The sequence below is a fragment of the Ictalurus furcatus genome, chromosome 4 (genome assembly GCF_023375685.1).
Source record: "Ictalurus furcatus strain D&B chromosome 4, Billie_1.0, whole genome shotgun sequence".
Classification (NCBI taxonomy): Eukaryota; Metazoa; Chordata; class Actinopteri; order Siluriformes; family Ictaluridae; genus Ictalurus; species Ictalurus furcatus.
The window spans coordinates 31,625,385-31,647,075 of record NC_071258.1 but is presented as its reverse complement, the minus strand read 5'-3'; the positions used below and the strand labels follow the sequence as shown (position 1 = coordinate 31,647,075).

Genomic DNA, 21,691 nt, shown 5'->3' with positions numbered 1-21,691 from the left:
TATTTGTAAATGATTTTGCAATCTATACTAATCCCCACCCCCAACACCGCTATTATAAATTATTTTGTAAAGATTAATCACAAAAATCTCAGTTAAGTCCATTTCTGTCCCAGGTTCGGGGGGTGTCAATACTTATGCACGCCACTGGATTTATTAAAAAATTGCAGTTAGATTTTCAACATTTATTTAAATCCGTTCACTTCAGATTATACTCTACAACAATTTGTCGTATAACTTTAATAAAGAAGTAATGATTGTACAACTTTTGATAGATCATAATGGCTGGTTAAATGATTGCTCGCTTCATTTTCCACACCCGTATTTTGGAAAATCCCGCCTCCTTGTCAATGATTGGCTAGTGACTCGTGATCACGACCGACTTGTGAGCCAATCGCTGCGCATGTAGCAAGTCCTGCTAGCCAATTACAGTTTAGAATGCGTGAGTTTCCACAAAACGGGTGGGGGAAAAAATCCGAGTCGGTAGAGATGGTCGCTAACGGCTTCAAGTGGATTTTTCAAAGGGGACGGGGCATCATGAGGAAATATGGCGTTTTATTCCTGCTCCTCGCTGATGTTTTCTTCAAATCCTCAAATGGTAAGATTGAGAATAGAAACGGAGTAGGTTTATCGTCTTCTGTTTTTGTCATCCCTGACGAGGAAGCTAGCAAGCTAAGGTTCCCTTTACCTCTCTAGCGTTGAGATGGGCTAATTACAAAACCCCCTCCTCTTTAATATACGAGTGCACTAGGTAGTGTACAGCAGCAATTAATTCTTACTTTACGCTGTGCACTTGTATAGGCAGCAAGGAGTCATTTGGGGTTTGGCCATCAAAACACCTCTGTAGCTAGTTGTAATGCTAGTTAACGTTATTGTATCTGTCAACATGACTGTTTTACTCAAACCAGGTGCACAAATATGACCATTTAAAATATTAGCCGACCAAAAAGAAACTATTTATTTAGTTAGCTATGGCACGAGCAGGCCTAGTTAGCAACTAATGATGCTTGATTGCAAGTGTATTAATTGTGAAATATAAGATTGTTGTTATAATAGTTTTTGTCATTTCAGTCTTGGTCCTTTTCTTTCTCTCTCTCGGTCTCTCTCTGAATCGTTAATCATCCCTTACAGTTTGTGTTAAAAACAGGGAAATGTTAAAATGTCCATCACCCAGCAGTGCTTTCAACTATTTTCAGGGGAAAAGACTGTACCTAATACATGCTCTAAAAGTCGCCATATGACGTCACGCGCGAATTAGCTTATTAATTGAATCGTCATGACGGTTTGCACATCAAAACTTGAGAATAGAGTTTAATCAGAAAACAGTATGTATACGCAATTAAACACTTGTGGGCATGCCGTTGTAGGATAATAATAAATGTTTAGCACACTGAAGCTGATTATTTTTCAAAAGCAGCACACCCTCAAGAACGATGGTGATAAGTGATTGGGCGTTGGGGGCGACGGTGATGAGTGATCGAGCGTTGGGAACGTCGGCGACGGGGGATCGGCCGTTGGGGGGGCGACGGCGACGGGGGATCGGCCGTTGGGGGGGCGACGGCGATGGGGTGATTGGCCGTTGGGGGCGATGGCGACTGGGGGATTGGTCGTTGTGAGCAGTGTCAGTTGCTAACATCAGCTCAAGTCACAATTTAGTAGGCTCTTTTTCTTTTTAAATCCATCAGTAAAGGGGTAGTGACAGAGTTACTAATTTGCCAGCACTGGTATCACAGGAGCATGTCTGGATCAGAAATGAGAAACGCTGCTGTGTAATTATCATTAGTGCTCAGCTTTTTGGTCATTTTGTCTACTCGAGTATTCGGGAGAACTACATTGTTGTCACTGATGTCTCTTCCGAGTACTCGTGCCCATCCCTAGATTGTACACATTTATCCGTGTCTGAATTTCTTAACCCTCTTGTTTCCCCGAGATCAGCATGTCTCTCTGTTTAACAGGGTACCTGAGCTCCGCGCATGTGGGTCAAGATCCTGCATACACCCCTCAGCACGGCCCAGCAGTACCAGGTCCAGTCAGATCAGCATCACCACCACCAGCAGCAGCAGCAGCCACCTCCTCTTCCTCATCCTCTTCCCATTCCTCTTCATCATCATCATCATCATCATCAGGTAAGAGGCAAGTTCAAGGCATTTATCGCCCAGCTCTAGCATATGTATTCTGATTATTTAGCTTCACTGACCGACTAATGCCAGATTTAAATAGCGCCTGAAAATTATGGATCAACTAAAAAGACAAGTAACATTTTTATTTAACGTCCATGTAAATAATTGAAGAGTTGGAGAAAATGAAACAGCCGTGACCAAAAATAAATTTCACCGTCCAATCAGCTATGAAGAGATTTGAATAAAAATGTAGTCAGTCAGGGTCATAAATATACAGACGGTACTTTTTGAAAAGGGTATTGTTAAATAAAAGGTCACAATACAAAGGGCTGGGCCTTTTCATGATGAAAGGTTATGTTTGCGATGTGAGAACTATTGGAACCCAAGGCCACATCTTCTTCTTTTTTTTTTTTTTTTTTGCTGAAGACGTTTGGGTTTAAGATCAAAAGATGAATATGAGAAGAGAGTTTAGGATTTTCAGCTTTTATTTCCTCCTGGTATTTGTGTCGACAGAGAATTTGTATGCGAGCAAAAATATTGGAACACGTAACTGACAGGTGTTTCATGTTACCCAGGTGTGTCCTGTTAGATCGATTGTTTAAACAATAAATATCTCTGAATATTTAGTCATTGCAGACTGTATTTGTTGTTAAAAGTGGATAAACCAACATGAAGGTCAGAGAGCTGTCTATGGGAGAAAAGAGGGAAAATCAATCAGAGGCATTGCACAAGCAATGGGCATGGCCAATACAACAATCTGGAATGTCCTGAAAAAGAAAGAAGTCAGTGGTGTAGTGAGCAACAGAAACCGAAAGGGTCGGCTAAGGAAAACAACAATAGCTGGTGAGAGAAACATTGTGAGAGCTGTGAAGAAAAACACAAAAACAACAGGCAGTGATGTCACCAACAACCTCCACAGGACAGGGGTGAAGGTATCGCAATCCACCGTTTTGAAGAAGACTTCGAGAGCAGAAATATAGAGGCCATAACACAAGATGTAAACCACTCATCAGCAGTAAGAATTCAGATTAGAATTCACAAAGAAATACAGAGACGAGCCTCAAAAGTTCTGGAACCAGTTAACCTCTACCAAAGAAAGACCAAAGTGTGAAGAAAGAAAGGATCAAGCCAGTGAGTCACAGGCTTGATGCAGTTATTGCAAGCAAGGGATATGCAACCAAATATTAAGTGTTATTTACTTTAGTTTACTTTAAGACTTCTCAGTTGTTCCTATACTTTCGCTCACCTGAAAACTGAATAGTCTGATACAAAAGGTTGTATGTTTTATGTTGTTTAACACATCTAGATGTAAATACCAGGAAATAAAAGCTGAAATCCTAAACTCCCGTCTCATATCCGTCTTCTGATCTCAAACCCAGACGTCTTTGGTGTAAAGCACAAATAAATGAACTGGCCTCGCCGTTCCGGTAGTTTCGGAGAGGACTGTATCACGCTGCACATGCTGTACTGGAACTGACGATAAAAAATGGACCTGTTTTCTTTCAGTGTCTCTGGCTGACGTCGAGAATCACGAGGCAAAGTGTCCCAGCAGAGGACTGTGCAATAAGTTACCAGCCGACTGCTTCACGTGCGCGTACCATCACAACTGCAGCTACGGCAGGCCGGCCAATTTCACCTGCAAGACCAAGGATCGAGTTCACTGCGTGGTGCGTATGCCAGAAAATCGCTCAATTCTTGATTCCCAAAAGTGAGTGAGTGCAGTGAATTACTGTCGAGTCACAGCAGAGCTATTTGGTTCTTTTGTTGTTTGTTTTTTTTTGCCTTGACAGACCATAATAGTCAACCAGAATCTGTTTATTTATCCTAAAGCAGGGCTCAATATAGTCTCTATAATTAAATATAAAAAATATGCAGTACATCAATGAACGAGAGCCGTGCAATTAATAACTAAGTCGATTTCATAACTATTGACACCCTTCATTAATATCAATACATAAAATGTGCAGTTTTCAAAAAGGTCTTAACGAGTGCAGTTTGTTTGGGGTTTTTTTCCAATCAAACGTGTTTTAAAAAAATATTGGCACCCCGTTATCGCTATTAATATTTCGTTAATAAGTCCGTTTTGCCCATTATTTCTCAGTACTACTGGAGTACTCCTTTAAATGTATCCTGTATGTGATACGTTATGATACAGATCTCTGTGTGCTCTGTGTGTGCTCGTCAGGACGCCTCGGGTCGAAACCAGACCGTCTTTAACCTGACCGTGGATTGCCGGTTTTGCTGGCAGCTCGATCCAGCTGAGTATCGCTGCAACATTTCTACCACCTGCATGACCGTGTCCTGCCCTCGCAAGCGCTACAACGCCACCTGTACCGTCATGGACCATGTAAACTGCTTAGGTATGGACTTATGGATGTATGATGCATGAATGTAATGAAGGAGAGAAGCCTAGATCTGCTGATGTAGTCAAATCTTGCTGTTTTTAAAGAGTTCATTCTAAAACGTAGCACAAATACATAATGTAGGACGGATATATTTAACGATTCCACATGTATTATAGTGTAGAGCCAGGGTTTAGTCACTCCGTCCTTTCCCCGTGTTTTTTTTTTTAAAACAGCACTGCATAGAAAAATAGCTCCTGCTCTGTTACTAGGCATGAGGCCATGTGATTTTCTGATTGCACTGAGCCAGACTTTATTCATCACCTTGAACCACCCCTCTCTCTCTCTCTCTCTCTCTCTCTCTCTCTCTCTCTCTCTCTCTCTCTCTCTCATTCCAGATGCATGGTGCTTCAGTAGATTCAGATCAGAGCAACACCAAAATCTTTTTAAAATATAGGGTTAGCCTTTAGGGTGTTGTTGTTGTTGTTTGGCCCATTTCAGGTATATATGCGGAGTTTTGTTTCTTTTTATCGGCACAGATAGGTTGATGACGTGCACACACACCTGACCGAATAACAAAACATCTGATTGATTTGGTCAAAAGGTCTTGTTTGAGCGCCCTGCTGTGTACAGTACAACTAACCTCCAGTTTGACAATCAAACCGCAAATAAATAGCAGTACAAGAATCTCACCGAGGGAGATTCTAAACTGTGAATCTTGGAGAGGATTCACAGTCAATATTTGTTCCCGTTAAGCTCTAAATCCCTGCAAGAAGGCATCGCTACACCAAATATTTGGTTGCTGATTCGTTACTCATTATAACATGCAGGACTTTTAAAAGGTTGATGTATGATTAAATCCGATGTGACGTGCGCGTTAAACCGAGGCTACCATCGTGGTGGTGTTTTTTCTTTCCTTAACCCTCCTATTATGTTACGGGTCACTTTGACCCATTTCAACATTTGACATGCTGGTTAATCTCTCTTCTTCTCTTTGAAATTGAAATCTCTATGAACTTGATACGGAAATATTTCTTCGTACGGCCGGTCTCGGGCAAGCCATAATAAAGGTTTACAGTTTGAAGCTGTTTTTGTGTGTATTTAAACTGTGGAAGTCATTCTGAACCATAACATAATGGATGCAACTTTTTATTCGATTTTTTTTCTTCCCCCCAACATAATAGGAGGGTTACGCACAACGCCGGTATGATTTCCGAGGAGGACGTCGTGCGGGGAGTGTTTATTTTCTTCCTGTAGGGCAAACGTAAATTGGCAATTTCCCTTACACGCGCTGTTTTGAAGCGTGATCTATATTTGCTACCTCACTCCTGCGCACGTTTAGTCTTGAGCAACGTTTGAAGTGAAATTGAAAACCTTTCTGCATTTAAATTGAGTATAATAACGCAGACAGCGTGCTCAGTACGCCGGGGAAGGAAAACCATCACCCTATTTCTCAGATCCTCACACTAAGGGTGGGTGGAAATGACACACTCGGAGATGCTTCTACGACGCGTGGTGTTAGCGTGTAGTTTTTAATGAGTTTGATGATCTTCTTATGTATTGTACTGAAACTGGAAAATAATAGAGTGAATAGTTTGCAAAGACATTTTAAGCAGTTTTGAAGCTTCTGTGCAAAAATGCGATATCAAATCGGTTGATTCCAATGAGCGCTTGCGGGGGGAGAAAGAAGTTACGATAACCAGGTTATCTCAGAAAAGTGACGCAGTTTACCACAATATCGATACTATATCGTGATATTGCCCAACTCTGCCTCACAATATCATCCAGTCAGCTACAGGAACAACTCCAAATGGTACTTAAGCACTAAACAGTCCATGCTGGAAGTGAGAAACCTCGGTACATCTCTCCGATCAATAAGGACAGAGGAAAACCGCGTTTTACAGCTTCGGTCCTTACAGCTGGAAACAGCTCCCAGACCGCTCCATTAGCCATCATTGGATCTGCGTTTTATATTCAACTATATCAAAACATTTCTTTTTGTGTTCTGATCAATCCCTAAACTGAACAACCCTAGACTCACTTGTGTTTGTCTGGTGCAGTTCACCGAAAAAAAAGCCCTTGTATGCTTTTATCCACGTCTGTGTCCAGCACACTGCATTACCCTTTTGTGAATTAAATGTGCTGCAAAAACGGCCTCTTCTATCTTTTCACTCTGGTGGAAAAGAAAATTCAGGAAGAGTGGAATAAAGTAGCATTTATATTAGTATAGCACTTTTTAACGAAACAGCAAGAATCCGGACGAAGGTTCTGATCACTAATGAGCAAGCCGGAGACGAGAGTGGTGGGGGGGGGGTAGGATCTCATCATCCCTGAGATGATGTGAGGAAGAAACCTCGAGAGGGAACGTCGGATTGTGGGATTATAAGTGTATACTGCGGAGGCAAGCGGTACAGAGTGTGCCGAGAGGATGTGAATAAGAGTCCTGGGACGAGCACTGGACAGCGTTTATGATTACAGCAGCAGCTTTTAGGTACCGTAAGTGGTCTAGTATTTATGTGTAAAGCGTGGTGTGGGTTTGCTTTTAGACACCAAGAAGCATTTCTTATAAATTTATATCGAAACCCCTACACATTCTGCGTTAAAGCCAAACCCAGGGACATAACGATATTATCATCCCTACACGACATTACATTATCCGTTACGTCCACTGACGCTTCCTCAGATGATATTTTATTACCAGATGTGGCAGCCATTACTCATGTTTGAAAACGAGAAGATGAGCTAATTGATCTGGAAATCTGAATCCGCGCTTGTGTTTTCAACTCTCTGATATTAACTGACTCTGCCTGGAAGCCCCGCCCACTACCCATTCATTCGGATGGAGCTCGATCAGACCGATAAAGGTGTTTACGTGAAGGCTTGAGCCGTCAATCGGATTACTATCGGATTATTTGGTTGCATGTGAACGTCGCCGATGAAGTGCCGAGTCTTAACAGTTTACAAACGATCTAAATGGAATCTATAATTAGAAAGCGATTCAACGCGCTGTTTTTGTTTCTTCGCCGACAGAAATGCTGATTTCTAATGTCTTTTTAATGCGCTTCTGGCCGATTAAATCGTTCATCGTGATAATGAAAAATTTCTGTCCGTGCAGCTGACGTTATCATTAGAAGCGCTGCACGGTGTGTAAGGAGAGGAAGCGCTAACATGAAAGCGATGCAGAAGTGGTGTCTGTATCGTTATGCGCAAGCATAAGAGTAGATAGTATCAGTTCTTTTAGAACAGGTAAATGTAGCGCTAAGTGGGGAAGTTAAAATGTAAATGTCATTTTATTCCAGTGCTCACAGCTTTGTTTTTTCTTAAGTAAGGCTGACATTTGAATGCTATTGACATTTATAGCTTTTTTTTTGGCATTTGATTGTTTTTAATTTTTTTTTTGGTTTTTTTTTTTTTGATGTGTTGTGTTTCTTAGATATGAATGCACCTCCTGTAAATCTCAAATAAATATACTTTAGCATCGATGAATAACCTTGCTCTGAGATAAAGTATATTTATTTGGTCGCTGCTTGGATATTAGGGGCGTATTATAATGCTAATATCTTGAATCAAAAGTGGGTGTGGCCTGAACCAAAAGAAACATTGCAAAATTCTTGGGGGGGCGGATCCCAAAGGTGGAAATGTTAGTGTTGTCGGCTTTGGGTGGGAATTCACCGTCAGGTACATCACTCCAGCTCATGATTGGTCTTATCTAGAGATGTGTGCAGGACCGTTTAAAAAAAAATAAAAAATAAAAATAAATAATAATAAATTTAATTTTAATCCCACTCATGCAGTTATTATTTTGTCCACGATATTTTCAAATAAATGTAGTTGGTTCTGTAAATGTCAATGAATGTGTTGGATTTTTATTTATTTATTTATTTATTTATTTATTTTTATTTTTTGGGGGGGGGGGGGGGGGGGGGTCATCCCACAAGATTCATATCTGGCCACTTGCTCCAGCATGAACGTTAAAAACCTCCCACTTGTGCGACTTTTCCCAGTCAAGTCCTCTGGTGTCGACTAGATGCATTATGAACCTTTCTGGCAAGCTTTCTTAAAATGTATTTATTTATTTTTTTAAACAAAACTGTGCACATTTTCTATTAATATCTGTTTAGATCGGATTGTGTGCTCAGTCTGAGGAATATGTTCGTATTCGGATACATCCCTATTACGCACGTCCTGCTGTTCGTTCATGCATGTAACACTTGTGGGCTCAGTAAAAAGTGTCTGTGCCTTGAATATGTAGCTGTGAAATATTTATCCCAGTGCAAAACATGGACACATCTCTATCTGCTCTGAACAGGGAAAAGGGAATTTCAGAAGCGTCTCTTCTGCAACTGGACTGGGGGATATAAATGGTCCACAGCTCTGACGCTCAGGTAATCCATATAATCTACACCAAATTACAAGTGAAATTATTATTATTATTATTATTATCACAAAGTTTTATTAATATATTGAATACAGAACTTGAATGTTGAATCATTTGCCTGCATTATGGTGGTTTTAAAGTACTGTGTGTGTGTGTGTGTGTGTGTGTATGTGTATATATATATGAGATGTGGGTATAATTTTAAAGCTGATTTGAAAAAGATGATGTTTCCCGGTTTCACGCAGCATCACTCTGGGTGGGTTTGGAGCCGACCGCTTTTATCTGGGTCAGTGGAGAGAGGGACTGGGCAAGCTCTTCAGTTTCGGCGGACTGGGCATCTGGACCCTCATTGACGTCCTCCTCATCGCCGTGGGTTACGTGGGGCCAGCTGATGGATCGCTCTACATCTGAGACGTAAAGTGACATCACACAGGCCGTTTTTTTTTTTTCTTTACAGAAGGGGAATTTCAGACTGGACTGGAACACAACTGGTGAGATTAAACTTGAGCTGGTTTTCTCGCCAAAACTAGGCTACAGGAAGACATTGTTATTGTGTTCACGTAAAAAAAACAAAAAACACACGGTGTAGCTTAATATCGCTGTAGGTGAATGACTTCATAGCCGTCTGCATGATTCTCAGTCCTAGTGCGCGTTGGTTATGAGGAAAAACACGCACTCGGTTTGTGCCGAGTGAGATTTTTAGTTCATACGTAAAGACTCTCGGAAAGATCCTCGGGCGCTCGGAGACGAATTGTAATGCCACTTTGTATCTTAGAGGTGCCTAAGTGGTTCCGTCAGTCTTCTCAAACTGGGAAAATGAGGAAAAGACAACACCACCTGGGATTCTTTATGTCCTTTTTCCCCCCCCTCAATGTTGAAAAGAAACAAAAACCTCAAGGTGTGCCAGTGCCATTACGCTGTTACGCAGTGTAACATTATGCTTGTGTGTTTGTTGTAACGTTTGTTTGTCTACGCAGTAATTGCATTTGTACCACTATTTATTTTCTCTTTTTCTTTTTTTTTTTTCGACCAAATAAGCTCCTGACAAAAGCAAATGGTTATATGACTCTCAATTCGTAAGGTTCATTAGGTTTCACTAAGCAAATATATTCACTCCGGTGTGTGTTTTTAAAGGACCGAGCGCATACGATGCATGAATGGGGAATAATTCTAGAAAGAAACCCATCAAGAACCAGATCCTGAACAATACCACTTTCTCTTTTGCAATGAAAAAGCACAAAAGGAACTGATGGGAATCGGCACAGCGCTGCGGATACACAGAAACACGGTTTCCATACACAGTCTGTGAAATTACACAATAAAGTAAGTGTAATTACCTCAAAAGTAGCTATGGGTTCTTAGAAGACGCTAATGGCGGATAGAACTTTCTGGAACACGATACGGAACGGACGTTAAGCATGTGAAACTCCTTATAAGCGTAATGTTAAGCTGTTGCACCCAACTTTTGGCCCAGACTCCTGTTTCTCTAGTGCTGACCTGTAAATATCAGCCTTGTAAACTGTAATCTTTCTCATTGCAAGCTGGCATCATGCCAGCGCTGCTGTTTGGAAAGGAAAGCTGGAGGCGGACATCTGTGCGTGCCTGCTTCACCTCCTTTGTTCCGCACACACTTTAGATCTTCTCCTCCAGCGTCTCGAGCGACACTCATTCTCCGACCTTCATTATTCCTCCATCTGATGCCAGTGGGCCTACACCACAGAGAAAGGATTCCTGTGTTCACAAGGATACAAACCGAACCATTTGGTATGGTTTAGTAAAGAGAGCGTTGACCTAGAAATAAAAAAATAATTTTTAAAAAAAGATCTCCATTTTGGTTCTCATGAATCCTTGAGTAAACAAGAAGTAGTCCAACTAGTTGGTGAGAAACAAGTCCAAATATAAAATATCTAAAATAAAAGTGTGTTCTGTTCTATGCAACAAATGTTTAGGTGTGAAAACAAACTTGGCAGGAGGAACGATTCATTAAAAGCTTTTGTTTTTTTTTCCCACCCCTGTCAGAATATTTTTTGGTCCGTTTTCACACCGTTGTATGACCGTGCTGCGGGATATATTCAGGGTTGTGGTGGATGCGGGGTCTATATCGAAGCAAGTCTGGATACACCATAGATGGGAAACCATTCCATCACAGGGCACCGTGTACACTCATTCACATCTATGAGCAATTTAGCGTAGCCAGTCCACCTAACAGCGTGCTTTCTGGAGGTGGGACGAAACCAGACAACCCAGAGGAAACCCATGCATATGGGATATAAGCTTGAAAAACATAGTCCATAATGCATCAGCAATGAAGTTTAAATTGATTGTTTTCCTTTGCGTTCTTGCAGGAGTCGAGCAGTATAGCATGGCACTGCTAATGCGCTCTGGGGAGCAGTGTTTGAGTCTTGATTTTCATGCTCTTTGGGTCAAATCCATTGACGCAAGGTCAGGGGCTCGAGTCTAGGCGATTGTAAACCCTATCTAAAGGTGCTTCTGCCCTCCTATTATTCATCTCGGCTCCTAAAATGTTCGCTCGATGCATACTGATTGGAATCTTGCTAAGGGTTAAAACTCTAACTGTCTTCATGGTTTAGACAGAATGGTGCGAAAAACAAGAAACATCCAGTGAACGGCAGTGACGTGGACAGAAACGCCTTGTTGACGAAAGAGCTTCGAGGTGAAGAGCCAGAGAGAAGAAATGTTTCGAGCTGACAGGAAGGCTACGGTAAACTTAACTACTCTTTACAAACGTGGTGAGCAGGAGTGAATCTCGGAACGCAGGACACCTGAAGCTGAACCTTGCAGCCGATGAGCTACGAACAGGAATCTGAGGGTGGTGGGTGTACATGGAGAATATTATACACCTGTGAGTGGGAAGATCCAACCTGACCAAGACATTACATTTATGCACTTCTCCTCGGGAATGCTTCAGTCTGGGACTTCATTGAGTATAATGTCAGCCCGCCCGCTATCAGCATCACTCACTCACTCCCACGCTCTCCTCCGAATGCCGGCGGCCTGGTTCTGCCTGTGGCTCAGCCTCTGATCCGTGATCGGTTTCTCCCCATGACACCTCCACTCGAGCCTGAGATTAATTAGAGGAGGAGAGGTGATGAGTGGGTGCGCTACAAATCATGGCTTTGTGAACTCATCTTCAAATAGTACCGAGTTTGGTTCAAGTCGGCATGTGAACGTCCTTCACACGCACCTACGTCCACGCGTGAGTTCAAGATCGTGATTTCATTCAGGAGCGGATCGGCACCGATGATGGCTTCCTTTTTGACCGATTTGAACAAATACGATCCTCCGCCAAGTCATTTTCTCCTCTTGTGTGCATCGACTTTTTGCCAGCGGGATAAGTGACTCTTTTTGTTCGGGTGTGTTTCATATGTTCATTTTCTGTTACTTTACTCAATTGATAAGTTTACTGTGAACACTCCTCTCTCCCCGCCCCCTCGGCACATTTTTTTCTCTTTGTTCCTGTGTTAACTCAGGTACAGACGGATAAAGCCCCTCATCATTTGCGCATTCCTTTTTTTTCCCCCTGAATACCATCTGTACGCGTTTACACACCTTCCTGAATAACATTTGTTCGTATTCCTATGAATGCCTGAAAACCATATATGGTGTTGTTCCAGTCTTACACTGATATGCTTGCCGTTTTATGCAAATATGCCCTTCCGCCTAGCCAATCACTAGTTTAACCCATTGTCTCTGTTGTGTGCCAAGCATAATATATACTCTGCCTTTCTTTGAATAAATCCAAGATCTTGCCATTTGAACTTCGTGTGTCTGTGTGTCATTTGGCAAACTCTCCCAAGCTTGGTGCGGGAAGTGTGTAGCGGGGCGAGGGCACCATTTATTTATTTATTTATTTATTTATTTTGTATGTGTGTGTGTGTAACTTCTCTTTCTCTATTCTCAACAGCGCAACCCTCTATTCACAAATCCTAACAACATTATAAGATTAAGTCATTATTTCCAAATAAACTATGCTAAATATTCACATAATCGGGCCTCATTTTTCAAGCTGGATACAAACAAACTTTATTAGTAAATCCTTCACATGAGCATTTAGAAAAGACATTCCAGCCCTACAAACGGCATATGTAAAAAATAAATAAAATCATCACATTTCACTTTTTTTTTTTTTTTTAAAATATAAAGACTTCACTTTATATTTCCCTCCCCATGTAATGTGTGTTTTTTCCCCCCCCCCACACCATCACGTTATTCACGTCACGTGTTTTACTTAAACTCACAATTTCACGCTTGTAGTAGATGAGCAAGTGGAAAACGCAAGATCGCACGTTAAAAAAACGTATGCGAATTAGATTAAGATGTACCGTATCATACAAGAAATCCTGAGCTTGTGTAAATTTACATATAAGGAGACTCACTGACGTGAACCACAGTTGATCAGCTTCAGATCGTATAATTGCCAAAAAGAGTTAGAGCGATTTGGGGGGGGAAAAAAAATAATAAAATGCATCAAGACAAAGACTAGACTAGTTAGTGTGTGTCTGAGAAGCCAGCACAATATAATGTCTGAGCTGTATTAGTGGAGGATGACACGTACATCATGCTCAGGAGGCACTTTTTCACCATTGAGTTGTCATTTTCCCGCTCTCTGCGAGCGTTGCACCTTATATGGGCGTTACTAAATGTCAATCAGTTGTGCCATGAACTTTCACGAGTCTTATCAACGTGCACACATGGATATAAAAGTCAATCAATGAGTGTGAAAAATTCCTGCCTGATTTTTCCAAATAAATAAATAAATAAATAAATAAATAGTAGGATATATCTTTTATTCCTGCATGAACACCACACTTCTTGTGTAAATAATCTTGCAAGCAATTTCTGAATAAATGTTTGTATCCAGTTTGATCAGTGGCGCCCAATTTTACTAAAAGTTTGCTGGATCAAGGCCGCTGGAAATGATTCCGTTTCTGCTGGCGTACCGACTACGGATGAAGGATTTATTTGTGAATCTATAAAACTGTATATAAAGTGCTGAAATTCTAGCTAATGATCAAACCCAGAGGTTCACCATCCTGCACATTTGAGTGTTTTTCCTGCTCCAGGACCAGGTTTGGGAATCTGTGAGCCAACCAGAGAAATTATGGTTTTAGTTTGAGAAATAGTCGCATGTCAGAAAAAAAAAAAAACCACCTACAAGCTTGTTGACGAACAAGCTTGAGTTCACGTATTTGAAGAATAGAAACAGTCTTACTTACAGACAACAGAGTCTAGTCGTTATTCAACCGTATAGATTGTAGTCAGGTTCAGTAGAATCCTGTAGCGGTCACTAATTTCACCCTGTTTCCATCCCACGGCTGTAATTATAGCAACATGGGGCAAAAAACAAATACGTACAATGATACCTCAGGTAGTCCGGGAAATTCCGCCCACTAAAAAAAGTTTCTCTCCTGTATGAACTTCAGCCTGCTTTGCTCACTGTTCAAACAAAGGCTTTTATATAATGTCTTATACAGGCTGCAAAAAGTAGACCTAGACAGATACTCCACCAAAAAGATCACAAGCACGTCAATGCAACAACAGTGCTCTAGGAGGCTATGGGTAGAAGACTTTCAAGAACTGTTGGATGGAGGCTTTCAGACAACAACACTGTTATTAGTACGTTCAGCTCCTAGCAGTCTTAAAGGGACAAAGCTAGTCTAGGGTTGCGGACCGACACCGTGTCCGAGCCCGTGACCATTCTGAGCATAAGAGACGTCCAGAAAATGCCCCACTGAGGTCAGACTTATTTGAATAAAAAAATTCTTTTTTTTTTTTTTTTTTTTTTTAAGTCAGGAGTCATTATTTGCTAATGATCTCTTATGGGTAATTTAGCTAATTTGACATTGACTAGCAAATTAGGAAAATGAAAACTATTGTGCAATTACAGCAGTCCAGTCTGTGATTTTCTTTTTGAACAAGACAGCATAATCATATCAGTTACGCAAGTGCCTTTCAAATAAACAAATGCTTGCAATCTTTAACCTTATTTAAAAAATAAAAAAAAAAAGTTCATCAGCAAGCTTTATACCCCCCTGACCCCCTGTAGTCAGTCAGCAGTTGCTAAGGAAATTTAAAAATACCTTTTTCACAGTAGGGAATACATTATCATCAGGGGTAATGGAGCTGAACAATTGACAGTTTGCAGTCTCGCTGTGTTTGAGTCGGCCCACGTTAGACGAATCCTGATAAGAACCCCGTTCCATCTGTGCCGCATTTACACCCTGCATGCTCGGTGTTTGAACCGCACCGAGCCAAGCAGCATTTCCACTGGCAACCTACAGTGCTGATTTCGGAATAAATATCAGGTCAGCACATGATTGCGAGTCCACCGAGAAAGAAATGAAAAAGGCTGCAGTTAGAGTTCGGATTAAGCTCTCTCCAGCGTTTCCTCCTCGATAAATATCTAACATTAGGTTCATTGTAGCTTTAAGCAAACAATAATTCAAGCCGATCATCGGATTGATGTGCGGCGTGGAACAAATCACGGACTGCCCCTGGTGATCCCCAAGCTCCACGCTGAACCACTTTTCTTTTGCTGCGTTTGTTTTACGAGATTAACATAACGAATACAAATAAGCCACAGAGCAACACGGCTTCGAGTCGAGAAGAGGCAACGAACACCAGATGAATGCCATTGCAGTGATTTATTTTTGTACAGTATGAAATGTGCAGTACTTTGCCTCCACTCAACCGGAAAGGCAAAAGCAAAGCATATTTACAGGCTGGAGCCTCACTATCTCCAGTCCTTTATGGGCTACACTGGAACAAAACAGAGCCTCAGATAGGATTCAAATTCTATGAACCACATCCCAGCTAAAATAGTAATCCCTTTAAAGGAAAAAAAAAAAAGTCCAGAAAAAAGGCAGGAAGGAATAATAATAATAATAATAATAATAATAATAATAATAATAATAAAAAAGAAGCAAATTAAAACCTAAAATATAACAAAAAGACAACCCATTTTCCATAAGCGATTACTATTCAAGCCTAATTCCAGGAAAGAAACTATGGCCACAAAATTTTTCATTGCTGCTTTTTGGGTGCAACAAGGCATTAAGTGATCAATCAAGTCCACATGCTTAAACCACTGTCCACATCAGACACAAAAATAAAAGGTTTTTTTTTTTTTTAATAATATACATGTCTATATTTTTATATCCAGTATAGAGTGATTTGACATTTGCACTCATCCCTTTCTTGTAATACCTAACCAAGTCTGATAATAATGTCCATATAAAACAACCAAAAATATCCATATTAAAAAAAAAAAAAAAAAAAAAAAAAAAAAAGGTATTACAAAGAAATCAAAAACAGACAATGATGTGTAACAGATCAGTGGTCTATTTTTGCAGAATGATGGCTCACTGTGGTGGCAGTGTGGTATACGATGCATAAACCTCACTGCTATAGTTCAGTGCTGCCGTTTTTGGGAGAAGTGAGGCTCCCCCTGGTTCGAGTCAGGTTTGAGTGGCTGCGGTTTTGCCCCGTTCTGCAACCGAGACTGCGTGAAACCCACGCGTTCCATCCGGACCTCTGGGCAGGCGCACAACTCCAGGGGGAAGGCCGTCTGCGTTCTGGATCTTTCTGCCTAACATGGGGCTCCCCACTGGGCTGCTCTCCTGACTGGCCACCTGCTTCCTGCGCTGCACCCATGGGCTTCCTGAAGGAGTCAAGCTGCTGTCCGAGGAATAATCAGCCCAGCGGCGCCCAGCCTCAGGGCTCAACCTGCCTTCACTGGCCAGGGGTGAGCGGGCATTGGGAGGGGCTTTGCGTTGGGAACAAGGGCTGGCACGTGGGCTGTTCCACGGGCTGGAGCGGGGAGACACGGCCGGGCTCAAGTGGTAGCCGCCAGGACTCAGCTTGTTGCACGAACGGGACTTGCGGCCGAGGCGAGGAGAAGTCGGGTTGCTTTCCGTTTCGGAGGAGCTGCAGGCAGAGTCGTCGCCATGATACTGCAGCTCACGCACACGACTGTTCAGTGAGCGGCTCTTGCGCAATCCTCCTCCTCCAGCATTTCCGTTCTCCTCCCGCTGCCTGTCCTTGGGTGCCTTCTTTTTAGGCGGCTTGGTACCAATCAGCACCACCTTGAGCCCCATTGAGCCTTTCCCATCTCCCTGCTGGCCTGTGAAGGCCTCGTGGGCCGTCACAGCCGCCTCCACCTCCTCAAACTCGACGATGGCACACTCCTCAGTGCCCAGCTGCGAGTAGCGCCCACTCAGCTTCTTTAGATCAGGTGGCAGGTCTTTGCCAGGCTTCAGCACGCGCACGGAGGCGATCGGGCCATACGCACCAAAGGCCTTGAGCAGAAGCTCCATGAGCCGCTCCTGCTGGGCTGGGTTCGCCCCAGGGCTCCCGTCTCCAGCCCCACCCCCACCTGCCAAAGCCACACCTAGCTCAGGCCAGCGCTGTAGCTCACTCAGGAGCAGCATGCGGCTCGGCAGAGACTCACTGGCAAACACCGGCACGCTCGTCCTGCGGCGAACTTTCCGACCTTCTTCGTTCAGCTCCAGCAGGGTGGAATGACGCAGCGCGTATGCTGTAGTCCTCCAGTCCCTTGTCAAGTGCTTTACCTGAGAGAAAAACATCAACACCTCACATTTAAATGTGGGGGTGGGGGGGGGGGGGATCAGTTCATTACCAACTCCATTTTAGACAAAAACGTTACTTGGGACACATTTAGGCAATGTATAGCCAACTATCAAATGCATGACCTTAATACACGTTTACACTTCCGTTAATAAGACCTCCATAATCATTAACTGATTACCAGACTGTGCATATACAAACCTGGGACATGGAGATGTCAGACAGACGCAGAGGAAATTAAATTAAAAAAAAAAAAGCTAAATCTCTTCACTGAACATCCCACGCAGTATTACCAATTACCTCCAAGGTTGCCACTTACTCACTTACTCCACAATTATAATCTGTTAAATTAGGCACAAATGCCACAATTATGAATTTGGTGAATGTGCTGCACATTTGAAAGCTGTAATGAAACCGGCTTCTTGTCGTGTGACCGTTAACTTCCTGTAGTGTAAACCATCTGAAATTCGCCTCACGTAAGCAGGAGCAGGAAATAAAAGAGGAAGTCAGAATGCAGACTGGAACAGATAAGCAACCAGAACTGCTTCTGTAGCATGTCGAGCTCCTGTATTGCACGAGAGAGCGGTCTATGAAGGTGAACTATTCGCAACTGCGCTACTACTTCAGCCAAGACAAATACAGTTAGTCGAAAATAATGGTTGTTGCAGAAAACATGTAGGAGTAAAACCATGTCTTCTGGCCCTGGACATTCAAGATACAGTTCTATTTATATACCAAAATAAAAGTGCCAATCAGTGCCATTGGAAAGCCAGGAAGATGTCAAGCATTTTGTTCAATCAAATGCTGCATCTCTGAAGCGCAGCTTTTCTTGAACACATGATTCATACGCCCAATTGACAGCTTACGCAACAGTTGTCAGTTCTCCCGGATGCAGTAATAGATTCTCCGAGCACAACCAACCTTCTTGAAAGATGTAAGCAGCTTGACGCTGACGAAGCCGAGCTTATTGCGCCGGACGTGCTTGAGCAGGAAGGCATCGTGCTCCAGGTTCTCATCGGACATGTAGTACTCGATCTGAGCTATGAGCTTCTGGGTCAGTTCAGGGTCCGGGGGCTGCCAGCTCTCCTCCTCCAGCTCGCCACCACTCGTGCCAGCACCGCTGAGGAGGACAGAAAATAAGGGTTAGGCTTAAACACCATGTCTTCTGAAACACAAAAGAGACTCCAAGTCTGTAGTAAGCCAACTCATTCAATGCTGGGGTTTTTGTACGCACGCCAACAAAAGTCAAGCCGTCGCCATCTGACATTACGGTGGCTGCCAAATGATCATGAGCACATGATCTTGCCAGGGGCTTTCAGTGATGTGCCACAACAGGGGAGCGTGCACTCGAAACACAAATCTTCCCTCTATCAGCTTGCAATTAAAAGAACCGCCTGCTCACGATTACATCAGTTGCCTACTCGATGGCTTCGAATAAGAGCCAGGAATCCAATTAAAACTGATGACTCATTGGCTTTCTGCGGACTCCTACACCCTTTAAAAGCTGGATCTAAGCAAGTGAAAGCATTCACCAAGTTCAACAAGTGAAAGACAGGAGGGAAATCCTTCACAGACAAAAAGGAGCTGAACATTTTTAAAGGATTTCCTCAAAAACAACAACTTCTTCCATACAGCCAAAGCCTTTAAAAAAAGTTATTAAACACCAATATATATCCAATACTGTATTCTACAATCAATATAATTGATTACATATCCACAAAGCCATTTACTAGATGTAGCCCCAAGCAGAGCTCCACAAGCGGTCCAGAAAACTTGTGACAACTTGCCAAAATGTCTCGCTCTGGAATGTAGTAGTGCTTTTTGAAACAGTTTCCCAAAACTGCCAACCGAGTTCACATTATTATGCTTTCTCTACACCCACACACCCATTTTTTTTTAGCCTCGTTACATGCTTTTCAACTTGTTAAGAAGGCGATTCGGGTGTGTTTGGGTGGAGAAAATGCTATTTATAAAAAAAAATTTTTTAAAAGGCAACAAGATCACAAGGAAAACAATATCTTACACACAAGCTTGTGTGTTTAGTAAGGTGGAGGACAGTAAATAACCCAGACCTGATGACGCAAAGGGGGTTAATGGAGCAACAGGTCTGGTACCATTCCCGCCGGTGACGTCAGCAAGGTTTACAGGTGCTCAGTTATTTGCTGTGCCATAAGTTTTAGTCAGGGGCAATAATTATAGACCAAGCTTAGACTGAGACCACACAAGTAGAATAATAACCTGATACAAGACATGATGTTAGTCCTGTTAAACAACTATACATTACTAGTTTATAGAACGCGTCAAAGCAGATCTGAAGGCCATTAATTAACTACGCAATGCGTAAATAACGTTTGCTTTGTTTTGGGGAAGGTTTTTGCATGTGCAATGCAAATGATAATATACAAAAACATTCATTCATTCATTCCTTCCAACAGTATACATAAGAGACTACTATATTTCTTTGTGGCAATGTAATGTTTAAAAAGAAAGCGTTACAGTAATAAATCTACTGAAAAAAAACTTCAATAAATAAAGATACACACACACACACCTCGATTTCTCGTGCCTCACAATTTCATCATCACTGTTGATCGTTTCCTCTTCGTCGGGCTCCTCGTCCTCCGCCGCCTGGATGGCCACGGTTATGGTTACCGGAGTCCCCATCTCGCGCAGGCGTTGCTCCGCGAAACCCGCGCAGGCGGCGCCTACGACCTCCACCGGGTTCGACAGCTCCGTAGCCGCGCTCATGACCGTAGCGGACCAGCGCGCTCTACACGGTGCTTCGGTGTCGTCGGTGACGCCTCCCGGATGATCGCACGGAGACAGCGAGCTTCGCGCTTCCCGGACGAATGGAGCCGCCAAGACGAGCCCCGCGGCTTCCCGGATTCGGCGCCACGGAAACCCCGGGCCGACCGCTGGAGCAGGAGCAGGAGCAGGAGAGGTAGCAGCGGCGGAGGACGTAGGAGCAGCGGCGAGCGAGACACAACCTGGAGGACGGGAGTCGCCTCGCGCTGTCACTTCCTCGTGCGCAATAAGAGGCTTTCTGCGCGCGAAAGGAGCGCCGCGATTGGGCCACGGAGAGCCTCCGCACTCATCTCCCCCAACCCACCACCGAAACGCGAGCTGGAGCCAAGAGGGAGGAAGCAGGAAGGAGAGAAAGCGCAAGAAGGCGTTCACTAAAACATGCATCGTTGTGGTTCTTGTTGTTATTATTATGGGATTTTTTTTTCTTTGCTCTTTTTTTTTTTTTTTTTTTGGCTTGTTAGACTATAGGAGCCCGACATTTTTTTTTATTTTTTTGCAAATGACTTATATAGCTTATCCGGTCATGCAAAATTTCACCTGAACGCAATTTAGCAATTAGGAGGCAGTAGCTGCAGCAATTAAACGGTTCGACCCACTTTTCTTCTAATGCTAATTTGTTAAGAAGCTTTCCCACTGGGGCTGTGAAAGGATTTGCTTTTGAGGCAAGGAGAAAAAAATAAGCCTCTTTCTTTTAGTATGCAAACTTCATTTCATGCAGCAGGAGGCTATATTGGTGCATCGGTATAAACCAGGGTAACGCCAGGAACATGAGAAATCAGGCCACAGCATGCAGTAGAAAAGGTGATTTGCGTATTGCAGCTCTCTGCAAGATCTAGCTTTGGATTGTGAAAGCCAATATTGCAAGATAGATTTGAATAAATAAGACATAGCCTATATAGTGCAGGACTTATCTAGAAGGGCCACAACTGATAGCATGAGTCTAGCTGATGTGTGTCATTGACGAGTCCTTCTGCACACTTAAGAAGGCAGCCAGTGGTACGTCACTCCAGCTCTGTGACGAGACTGCTGATGATGTGCAAAAGCAAAGCTGAGCAGACACAGCTGTCTGGAAGGGGGGGTTGGGTTCATGTGACAGAATTTGCATGCAATAAAAGGCAGTCCTGTTGTTTATTATTATTTTTTTTATTTCTGTCTGCATGTGATTTAAAAATGTCACAGGTATAATTGCATTATTCTGGACAAAGACAATTAGGCACTTTGTCAATGCCTTATATTCATCTGTGGATGCTTGATGAGCTGTGAATGTGAGGCCTTGTGTCCCAGTACCACTCCACATGCAAACTAATGACATCATTGTGTTTTTGTGCTCATAGGCTGCTCCTGCACTGCACATGCTGTCCTCCTCTACAAGCTCCCATCCTGCTTCAGCTATGTGTCTGGGTTCTCAGTGTGTTTTTCTGACCTTCTTCGGGCCATGCCTT

General features: G+C 42.8%; 2 protein-coding genes across 4 annotated transcripts; one reads left to right on the top strand and one right to left on the bottom strand.

The window, feature by feature from the left end:
* Nucleotides 1-126: 126 nt before the first annotated feature.
* On the top strand, nucleotides 127-21,650 carry tm2d3 (TM2 domain containing 3). Of its 2 annotated transcripts, XM_053623624.1 has the most exons (7): nucleotides 127-595; nucleotides 1,953-2,123; nucleotides 3,624-3,784; nucleotides 4,303-4,477; nucleotides 8,769-8,844; nucleotides 9,083-9,251; nucleotides 21,584-21,650. In XM_053623624.1, exons 1-6 carry the CDS (start codon nucleotides 436-438, stop codon nucleotides 9,246-9,248), a joined length of 909 nt encoding a protein of 302 aa, XP_053479599.1. In that variant the 5' UTR covers nucleotides 127-435; the 3' UTR covers nucleotides 9,249-9,251; nucleotides 21,584-21,650. The 2 variants fall into 2 exon arrangements, with proteins under 2 accessions (XP_053479599.1, XP_053479598.1); XM_053623623.1 differs by lacking the exon at nucleotides 21,584-21,650 and having other exon boundaries at nucleotides 128-595; nucleotides 9,083-12,616.
* larp6a (La ribonucleoprotein 6, translational regulator a) lies at nucleotides 15,488-20,192 on the bottom strand. Of its 2 annotated transcripts, XM_053623618.1 has the most exons (3): nucleotides 19,996-20,192; nucleotides 18,366-18,564; nucleotides 15,488-17,428 (listed from the first exon to the last, which is right to left on the bottom strand). In XM_053623618.1, exons 1-3 carry the CDS (start codon nucleotides 20,190-20,192, stop codon nucleotides 16,316-16,318), a joined length of 1,509 nt encoding a protein of 502 aa, XP_053479593.1. In that variant the 3' UTR covers nucleotides 15,488-16,315. The 2 variants fall into 2 exon arrangements, with proteins under 2 accessions (XP_053479593.1, XP_053479594.1); XM_053623619.1 differs by lacking the exon at nucleotides 18,366-18,564 and having other exon boundaries at nucleotides 19,996-20,037.
* Nucleotides 21,651-21,691: the final 41 nt, after the last annotated feature.

What these genes read in the sequence shown, in the direction of transcription:
- larp6a (XM_053623618.1), bottom strand. Translation starts at nt 20,192, where the DNA reads ATGAGCGCGGCTACGGAGCTGTCGAACCCGGTGGAGGTCGTAGGCGCC. An exon ending in GTGAGGCACGAGAAATCGAG is followed by an intron (nt 18,565 to 19,995) that starts GTGTGTGTGTGT and finishes TGTCCTCCTCAG; the next exon opens with CGGTGCTGGCACGAGTGGTG. An exon ending in TGCTTACATCTTTCAAGAAG is followed by an intron (nt 17,429 to 18,365) that starts GTTGGTTGTGCT and finishes TTTTTCTCTCAG; the next exon opens with GTAAAGCACTTGACAAGGGA.
- tm2d3 (XM_053623624.1), top strand. Translation starts at nt 436, where the DNA reads ATGCGTGAGTTTCCACAAAACGGGTGGGGGAAAAAATCCGAGTCGGTA. An exon ending in ATCATCATCATCATCATCAG is followed by an intron (nt 2,124 to 3,623) that starts GTAAGAGGCAAG and finishes GTTTTCTTTCAG; the next exon opens with TGTCTCTGGCTGACGTCGAG. An exon ending in GGACCATGTAAACTGCTTAG is followed by an intron (nt 4,478 to 8,768) that starts GTATGGACTTAT and finishes TGCTCTGAACAG; the next exon opens with GGAAAAGGGAATTTCAGAAG.